The sequence below is a fragment of the Notolepis coatsorum genome (genome assembly GCF_963971535.1).
Source record: "Notolepis coatsorum genome assembly, chromosome: 7".
NCBI lineage: Eukaryota > Metazoa > Chordata > Actinopteri > Aulopiformes > Paralepididae > Notolepis > Notolepis coatsorum.
Window position 1 is genome coordinate 814,727 of NC_140171.1, and position 9,911 is coordinate 824,637.

General features: G+C 42.4%; 1 protein-coding gene across 1 annotated transcript; it reads right to left on the reverse strand.

Annotated features, from left to right (window-relative positions):
* Positions 1–683: 683 nt before the first annotated feature.
* Positions 684–6,129, reverse strand: LOC311232034 (brevican core protein-like). The gene is made up of 5 exons (XM_084318700.1): positions 6,014–6,129; positions 5,447–5,624; positions 4,493–4,617; positions 2,488–2,784; positions 684–1,421 (listed from the first exon to the last, which is right to left on the reverse strand). Exons 2-5 carry the CDS (start codon positions 5,566–5,568, stop codon positions 1,081–1,083), a joined length of 885 nt encoding a protein of 294 aa, XP_084174826.1. The 5' UTR covers positions 5,569–5,624; positions 6,014–6,129; the 3' UTR covers positions 684–1,080.
* Between the last annotated feature and the right edge of the window lie 3,782 nt (positions 6,130–9,911).

The following is a 9,911-nucleotide window of genomic DNA, read 5'->3' on the forward strand; positions in this document are numbered from 1 at the left end:
CACACACTAGCAGCCACTTTAACACTCATGCCGCACACACGCACACTTATGGCCAGAGGAAAGGCCACTTAAAATAGTATAACATCAGGAACAGTGTATTGCACTACTAAAGCTAACTAGCATGTCCTATATGCTCTGTAAATACTAATGTACAGATACCGAGATGGCACACCATGTACCTGTTTATTGCACTGTTTTATTGGATTCTATTAATATGTTGTACCACTGTATTTTATTGGATTCTATTATATGTTGTACCACTGTATTGCACATCGTCGCGGGCAAGACCAGCCGCATTTCATTGTATACCTGTATGCCGTGACAATTAAAACTCTTGAATCTTGAATCTTGAATCTTGAATGTATAGTTTCCTACCCCACCTACCCAACCCCCCCCCCCCCCCCCCCCCCCGCCCTCCTCCAATGTAGTTTCTTCCCCCTCAAATGTATATACCGGTACTCTTTTTGTACTCTGGTATGTCATAAATGTCTAAATGTAACAGTACTGTCTACCTGTATGTCATGTATGACTCAGGGGTTCTCAACCGTTCTGCTGCCAAGGCACCCCCGTGTTCAATCAAATATTCCAGGGCACCCCTACATACGATTTCCGGTCCTGTCTTTTTGCTACAATGATGACAAAAGTGCTTGCTTTCAAAATAATGTTTATTTAAGAAACCGGGAAACACATTTGTGTAGGCCGAAACATGTCGTTATTTTAAAAACGTTCTAAATAATGTAAGCCAATTAAAAAAGGCATTTTAAAATTGTAGAGCTGCATTGGATCTCAACTTTTCTTCTATAACAAATCCTACACGGGATTTAATCCAAAGAGCACCTACCGAAACAAAACAAGAACGCTGAAACCCTCTCCATATCCTCTCTTTTTTTTATCACATTTGTGTGTATATGCAGGCTATATAATGCATTATTAACAGGTGTTTCAGGTCTAAACAATTTTTTTTTAATCTCAAGGCACCCCTGGGCAGCTCTCTGCGGCACCCCTGTTGAGAACCGCTGCTGTAGAGGCTGTTCCAGCCAGGTCTCCCCCGACAGAAGGGCCTTGGAATATGGGGAGAGATTACACAACACTCTGGGCCTCTCGTTCCACTTGCTCTTCGACTGCCTCCATGAGAAGGATGCCCTCTTGGGCAGGACCCTCAGGCTCTGTGGCGGTACCCTCAGGCTCTGTGGTGGTAGTGGTACCCTCAGGCTCTGTGGTGGTAGTGGTACCCTCAGGCTCTGTGGTGGTAGTGGTACCCTCAGGCTCTGTGGCGGTACCCTCAGGCTCTGTGGCGGTAGTGGTACCCTCAGGCTCTGTGGCGGTAGTGGTACCCTCAGGCTCTGTGGCGGTAGTGGTACCCTCAGGCTCTGTGGCCATGTGGTCCACGGGAGACTCCTCTGTGGGAGGATTTCTATGATCTGCGGAGGATGTAAATAAATAAATAATTTCAAGTTTAGCCAAAATCTTTTGTAATGAATTCATTATTTAGTATTTAGTAGTATCATGTTTTTACAGTTAAAATACATTACAGTGTGTAGCAGTGGCCAAACAAGCTACTGTTTGTCTTTGCCTCATAGCCTAAAAACCAGGGGTTCCCAAACTTTTTCAGCTCGAGACCCAAAAGAGAAATTTGGTGTTTCCCCCGGGACCCAAACTTACAAAAATACATCATGAATTGCCATAACATACATTTATAAACTACTGATAAAGAACACAACAAACCATACATTTCAAATGTATATGAAATGTATTTATTTAATTATAAAAGTACATCACAGCAATAATCAGAGTGTAATGTTAAGTTGCTCACCACCTCATAATATATGTACAGTACATACAATTTTGTAACACTTTTAAATGAACAAACATGTTCTACTCTCCTTTCTATTTCTCGCCCCTTTTTCAACTCTCCATTTCTTACCCCCCCCCCCCATCCGTCCCTCAACCTTAAACCCCAACATTGAGCAACATTCTGATGAATTTGTACTGACTTATTTAAAAATTCTACTGACCTGACATCATGCTAGAAGGGGTATAATATTTCATCTATGGCACAATGAAATATAATGAGAGGTATGTGGCTGGTTGAAGCAGATCTATTCTGGGCTTGGTTTTTGAAAGTGCTATTCTGAGGTCATGCTGAGCATTTAGTCTGTTTCTGTATGTGTGTTTCAGGTATGCTAGAGTAGAAAACCCTGATTCACATAAGTATGTGGTGCCAAACGGAATCAACAGCTTAAAAAAAAAAAAAAAAAAAAAAAAAAAAAAAAAAAAAAAAAACTATTAAGATTATTCTCAGATCACATTGTAATTTATACTGGAAACAAAATATTCAATATTTGAAATGGTCAAATACCATTATAAGCGTCAAAGCGAAGATAATATTGTGATATATTTTGGCCATATTCCCCAGCCCTAATCATGGACCATGGCTGCATATTGAAAGTCAAGTCATGAAATGTTAATGTGATGCATGATGCAGACCTCTGAAACAGAAAACATCATGCTGGCTGGACGGCTCTGGGAAGCCTGTCTGGTTGTTGCTGAAGCGGTACAGCGTCCGCACCCCCGCCTGGGGTCCTCCACAGTTCTTCCTGGGCACGATGATGGGGTATCGCACGCTGCCGTCGGCCAGCCAGCCGGGGGTGCAGTGGTCCAGGCCCTCGCTCCAGGCCAGGTACAGCTGTCCGGTGGTGGCGAGCTCCGCCCTCGCCACCTTGCAGTAAAGCCGCGCCTCGTCCAGCGACAGCTGCTGTGGGACGAGAGGGTGGAAGACCTCCCCTACACACACACATCTCAGAGGGTCAGCTGGGTTAACTTTTTCCCCCTTTTCAATATCCTGGCATGAAATGGAATAGATAATAATAATAATAATAATAATAATAATAATAATAATAATAATAATAATAATAATAATAATAATAATAATAATAATAATAATAATAATAATAATAATAATAATAATAATAATAATAATAATAATAAAATAATAATAATAATAATAATAATAATAACAACAACAACAATCATAATAATAACAACAACAATAATAATGATAATAATGACAATAATAATCATAATAATCATACATTGGGCGCCATTCACGAGAAAAGTCGGGTTAACTCGCCATCGCTTGAGCGCCAATCACGAGAAAAGTCGGGTTTTAATCGTTATTTCTTTTATTAGCTATATCCATAAATTTTTCATCCATCCAGCCTGATGTTATCATTGGGAATGGGTCTGAGCTCGCAAAAGGCCAATACCGCCGCCTAATGCCTTCCGGCCGGTATTGCACGTCATCGGTATTGCACCTCCCCCCTTGGGCTGTACCGCTGATCTAAGAAGTCCGGTCCAGGTTTTCCTTCTCGGGCATGCAGCGTCGTTATTATAACACATGGACTGGGGAGACTGGGAGCAGCGTGGATTATGCGTTTTGGTGGAGAAACGTTGGATCAATAAACGCGATCATTATTTGGAATGGCGATCAGGAATTGGATTAATCTTTTTGCAGTACATCAGATGTGAGGTAAGGACTCTATGTTACCAATCTTGGGTTAATCCGATGTTGCTTTCGTAACGATCACGCATGTGTGTGTGTGTGTGCGTGCGGTTGGTGCTGACCAAGGCACAGAGAAGCGACTTTTCAGCCCCCGCTTCTGTTCGTGCATGAGGACACATATAGTACCGATAATCTAGCGTTTATTTCAGAACGATTCATAAATCAAGCGACAAATGGCACGATTTCTAAGGAAATGCATTGAAGCGAGGTTTGCTAGAGTTTCTTGAGATTAGACAGAATCGCTCTGGAACTATACTCATATTCACCACGGTATAAAACGGAAATGTATGTATGAAAAAATTATCTGTTTTCTTGCATGTTGACTGGAAGAAACTCACTGACAATCGACGTGTTTATTAGATCCATAGCTATAATATTTAATATAGTTTTAGCACTCGCAAACACGGCGTTCTCCCCATTGCATTACAGCGATGGCCTTCTAACCAGAAGGTAAACAGCGACCCCTTGGCGTCCATTGAGTTAATAATAACAGTGGCAATAATAATATTAATAATAATATTTATTAATGATTCATTATTATTATTATTATTATTATTATTATTATTATTATTATTATTATTATTATTATTATTATTATTATTATTATTATTATTATTATTATTATTATTGCCATTGTTATTATTAATATTATTGTTGATAGTAGTATTATTATTAATATTATCGTTGTTATTATTATGAATAATACTACTACTAATAATAATATTATTATTGCCGTTGTTATTATTAATATTATTATCATTATTATTGCCATTGCTGTTATTGGGACATTTTATTACTGAGTCAGACAAGAAGATAAATACCAATTTCCTCTCTCTGTGTTCAGTAGAAAGCTATCCGGCTGCAAGCTAGCCTAGCTTAGCACAAATGATTGGAAGCGGATATGGACCACTAGCCTAGCTTAAAACGTACCCTCAAGCTGCTCCATGTAGCAGTACACATCAAACACACGCTCCGGATCCAATCTTCCATAGTTCCTCACTCCTGGTCCTTGGTCTCCAGCATGGCAACCTTCACGAGGCACTTGGATTGGGTACCTGTGTGAAAGTGATGTCTCTTCTGTGTTACACAAGCTGCACATATTCTGCACATCTGCTTAACCCTTTCACTACCACACACTACAGAAGGTTAACCCTTTCACTATACCCTACAGATGGTCAACTGTCTGTAGTGCGGTAGTGAAAGGGTTAATCTTTGGTAGTGTGGTAATGAAAGGGTTAACCTTCTGTAGTGTGGTAGTGAAAGGGTTAAAGCACCTAGAGTTTGTACTGAACTTGGGAAGTCTGTGCCCCTGACACACGTGGAACACCATACGACAAACTCTAAAACTCAATTATGTTGGTGTCATTTGGTCAGTTCAACTCCTTCATCACCAACCACACCACCGTAATCTGCCTTTGTTTTAATTGATTGCACAAATTATATTATGTTTTGCATCTATTATGTTCGTGGTAGGTGGAGACTATCCGAGGACATTATGCATTCGGTAGCGTCTGTGTGTGGGTGGGTGTGTGAATCCGCTCAATATCTCACAAACCATCGGGCTGATCAGCCTGTGCTTTGGCACATTGATTCATGTCGTCCTTCTGTGGAGAGTTTATGGTACACCTTTTTACCACCAGAGGGCCACAAAAGATGACGTACAGTATGTGTACAGTACATGCCAGTGTTGTAGTAGTACTCGAGTCCAGGACTCGTGACTCAACATGGACTTGATGACTTGGACTCAAGCATCGACTGCATTTGGACTCAGAAGGTCAAGGTGCGCAGACAAGGACCCAGACTTGTTCATTGATAAACACAGTTACTCAGAAGGTTGTTTTCTTTCTTTCTGAACTGTGTATTGCCAAACCGCCGAGCTGCTACCTGACAGACTGGTCGGACAGCCAGCCGGCCCTACACTTCTGGTAGCCGTCGTAATAGGCCGCCAGCAGCTGGTCGGGAGAAGCGATGCGTGCCCCGATGCTCTCGCACGCCTTCTGGGCCATCTGGAAGGAAAGCGCGTAGCGCCGGTCTATGGCATCTCTATAGTGGAAGATGAGACCTGAAACACACACAGACACACACACGGACACACAGGCGCTATTAAAGGGTATATGTTTAGAATTTTGGATCCCTAGCTCTATTTCCTACTAACCAGTGATGTTGTCGATCATTACAATCCATGCTGTTCGTCATACTGGATACGTGCAGCTTCGGCTAGTTAGCCACAAAACCAACATTGCGTTGTCAGTGGGGCCACGCCTCCAATCAGTCACGTGATACTTTCCCTATCACCTCCTATGAAATACCACTTCAGTTACAGTACAATACTTTCCCTATCACCTCCTATGAAATACCACTAGGGGTCTACCAAGGACTGCCAAGCACCAATTATTATTTGGACCTTGCCACCAGCTCAGATCCATCCAATCAGGACATCATAACACTCACCTTTGACCTTGAGCTGAGTGAGGTTAGTGGCGGCCCCCAGGCCCCATTGCACCTCACAGCGGTAGTGGCCGGAGTCGCTGGAGCGCGCCTCCCCGAGCCACAGTGACAGGTGCTCGGAGGAGGAGGCGGCGTTGTTGCGCAAGACGGCCCGTCCCCGGTACGCCTCGTTGACCTGCACGCTCTGACCCTGTGCCACCAGGACCTCGGTCTCCACAGGGCCCTGCACCACGCTCCACCTGACCCGGGGCGAGGAGGAGGAGGAGGAGGAGGGGGGCATGGGGGCCGGTGACATGGAGCAGGGGATGACCACGGAGCCGCCCAGGAGGACAGAGACGAGGCGCGTGACAACATCATCTGAGACAGAGAGGATTTGTATTTACATCTACGTCGTGACAAAGAGGGGAGTCTACTGTCTATTGTTTGATATACATATAGTACTAAATGTATGGAGATACGTATCGTCTACTCGTGGTTCTCAACCTTTTTACACCAAGTACCACCTGAGAACGTAGCTGGTTCTCCAAGTACCGCGCACACGCACACGCGCACACACACACACACACGCACACACACGCGCACACACACACACACACACACACACACACACCTTCTAGTCAAAATGAAGACCTATGTTCGTTCCCCAAAATGTTAAGAGAAAACAAAAGACCAAACTGTTGTTGAGACAGACACTTTCTCCCTATGGAACAATGGGATTTACCACATCTATTCAGAATACTTTCCTTACAAAAAACAACAACAACAACAAGAAGCACCAGAATATCCATACTGTGGAGAGACACACACCTTGTGCCTGTGGAGTCAGTGTGCGGAAGGCCAGGGTGACGTGGAGGGCGACGGCACACAGTAGTGTCTGTAGTAGGACATGTCTGTGGAAATAAAGCCAAATTAATGAAGCTACGGTGAAATTAGGACCATCTCCGACTGAAGGCCTTCAGTTGACAAATCATTCATCAACTGATATAATAACAGCCCATCTGTCAAAAAATATACAAAAAAAATTGCTTTTCATTTATTTAACTGTATTAAACAATATAAAACGAATTGGCCATAATTGACTGAGCAACCTAATGCTTACTGCTGTAACCTACTAATAACACTTAAGTAAATCTGAAGATTATTATATAGCAGATGCCTTGGAGGATAAGTCGTGGACAACTGTAGCGTGTGCTTGTGAATACAGGGGCAGCCAGGGCTTGCATCACAGTCACGAAAGGGGCTAGTTTATACAGAGCTGGTGGTATGACTTGCTGGCTGAAATACTAGGTAGCAGGGCTCTATTACTTTTATAACATGTGCTTAAACCCAGTGTTCTCGACAACGGGAGTATGGTCGCAGATATGCTGCTATAAAAACACATGCAGAGAGTAAGAAAAGAGTAAAAGTAATGCAGAGTAAGAAAAGAGTAAAAGTAATACAGAGAGTAAGAACAGAGAAAGTAATACAGAGAGTAAGAACAGAGTAAAAGTAATACAGAGAGTAAGAAAAGAGTAAAAGTGTTTGTTATTGCTTTGGCCCGGTCTGAATGAATAGCGAGATGCTGCTTGAATGCCACCGGGAGCTGGGTTTGTACTAGGGTCTGTTTCTTCCGTGTACCACTACCAGTGATATTCACATTCGAGTGCTGCCGTTTCAAGTGCGTGATTACCAAACCTAGCCGCATTTCTGGCAGACGCTCTCTGATTGGCCAACGCCAGTTTATACACTGGTTAGCCTTAGAAACTCTTTCGAAGTTGGTTAAGGTTAGAGTTTGTCTTAGAGCAGGGCGATAGAACCATAGATATCTATAGAACACTAGATAGCTTAAGGCGGAGTCACCAGCGTCACTGAACCGCCGCCATCTTGCACCAGTCAGCCTTGAGTGAGAGTGAGTGAGCTGCACAGACAAAAATACTCATAACTCGCTGAAATATTGACGGATTTACAAACGGTTTGGTTTGCAATAAACATCAAAGATGTAGTTATGATACTGCATACTTATAAAAATGTTTTTTTTTTTACAAACCGCTTGAATCATAGCCACGTTAATAATGCTTGTAATAAACCAAACCGTTTGTAAATCCGTCAATATTTCAGCGAGTTATGAGTAATTTTGTCTGTGCAGCTCACTCACTCTCACTCAAGGCTGACTGGGGTAAGATGGCGGCGGTTCAGTGACGTCGCTCTCCATTGGCCGGCAGCGCGGGTAAGCTATCTAGTGTTCTATATATATCTATGGATAGAACGCCAGGTAGTTTGCAGTGTTCTATATATATCTATGGTTTGCAGGCTGTTCGACGCGGAAATGGGCAAAGACACAGGTCGTCACGCGATTGGGCAAACATGTCAGTGGCCAATCAGAGAGCGTCAGTCAGTGGCCAATCAGAGAGCGTCTGCCAGAAATGCGGCTAGGTTTGGTAATCACGCGCGCGGCTGCGTTGGATGAACAAACAACATCCGGTTAGTTGTGCACGTTATATTAGGGCCGGGGGATTTAAGTCCCGCAAAAAAAGGTTCCGTGCCGTTGCAATCGTTCGGTGCACAGCGCGTACTGTACCAGAGGACCACATTGAGGCGGTACAGTACGTATCCGCGTACCGTTACACCCCTTTTTTCATATCCATTTTTCAAAGCATCTACAAATGTGTTACTACACAATTAAGCAACATTACTTTTGTAATGATGAACACATCAAGTACAAACAATGTTGATAATGAGTTATAAATAATGTAGAACTAATTTGTAAATGTTATACAAATATAGCTATAAATGATTTAATAATCATTTACGAATGTATATAAATGATTTGTTCATGATTAGTTCATTATCTACGAATACCTTATAAAGGTATTATAACTGAGTGTTATTATAAAGTGTACCAGAGTAAATACTAAATACTAATCACACTGAGTACTACTATATACTATATTACATACTGTGTACTACTATGTATATACTCTACTATGTACTACACTGAGTACTACTATGTACTACATAGTACTGAGTATTATAAAATAACTCATAGCTGTCAACCATCCCGTTTTTCCCGGGATTGTTACGTATTTCAACCTACCTTCCCGTCATCCCGTTCGGCGTATTTTTCCCGGTTTTAATATATATATATTTTCTTTTTACAAAATGGCTGCAATTCCCCTCAGTGACGACAGGTGGTAGCAGTGTAGATTAGAAGGTTAGCACAGGAAGTCAGACCGGAAGATGGTTGCGGGTTGCGACCCGAAGACGAAGACGAAGAACAGCGACCGGCTACAGGAGGGGTTTAGCGTGAAATGTATTATATTCTAGAACTTCCTACAAAAGGCAGCAATACCGGCAAAGTGGGGTTGTTCCCGGAGAGCTCACTCTCGGCCGTGGTTTCCTCAGTGTATAATGTATGGTGCTCTCGCTCAACATGCAAGTAGGGTGAGACAACACCATTCTTTAGTCCAAATAATACCCTACTTTATACTATATTATTGTCATTCGTTTAATGTAAAGTCAGTCTTACATTGGCACTGCTTTAACGTTGCATTTACCCATAATCCATTGCTGTATTAGACGTGCCAGTATAACTCTTGTAATATGAATGAAGAGCAAATATAAAGTTAATCAATACACAATGAAACAATATCTTTATCTATATCACATGTCAAAACCACTTTAATAAAAGAAGATTTCCGTTTTTCATTTCTACTCATTCATCCAAAACAAGACAGCAATTCTACTTCTGCATGCACCAAACCACGCCCCCTTTGAAAACTCGGTCAAGCTAAGCCGACCGTGGATGACTCTCGTTGACGATGGCTGCAGGCAGCCCCTTTCCTGACTGTGATGCAATCCTCATCCATAAAGGGGTGAGACGTCAGAGAATGGTATGCTGCACATTCTAGTGTACATCAGGTCA

Excerpts from the sequence above, each read along its gene's own strand:
- LOC311232034 (XM_084318700.1), bottom strand. The coding sequence starts at position 5,568 with ATGGCCCAGAAGGCGTGCGAGAGCATCGGGGCACGCATCGCTTCTCCC. Across the intron at positions 4,618-5,446 it reads CTGTCCGACCAGTCTGTCAG|GTACCCAATCCAAGTGCCTC; the intron begins GTAGCAGCTCGG and ends ACTTTCACACAG. Across the intron at positions 2,785-4,492 it reads CTACATGGAGCAGCTTGAGG|GGGAGGTCTTCCACCCTCTC; the intron begins GTACGTTTTAAG and ends GTGTGTGTGTAG.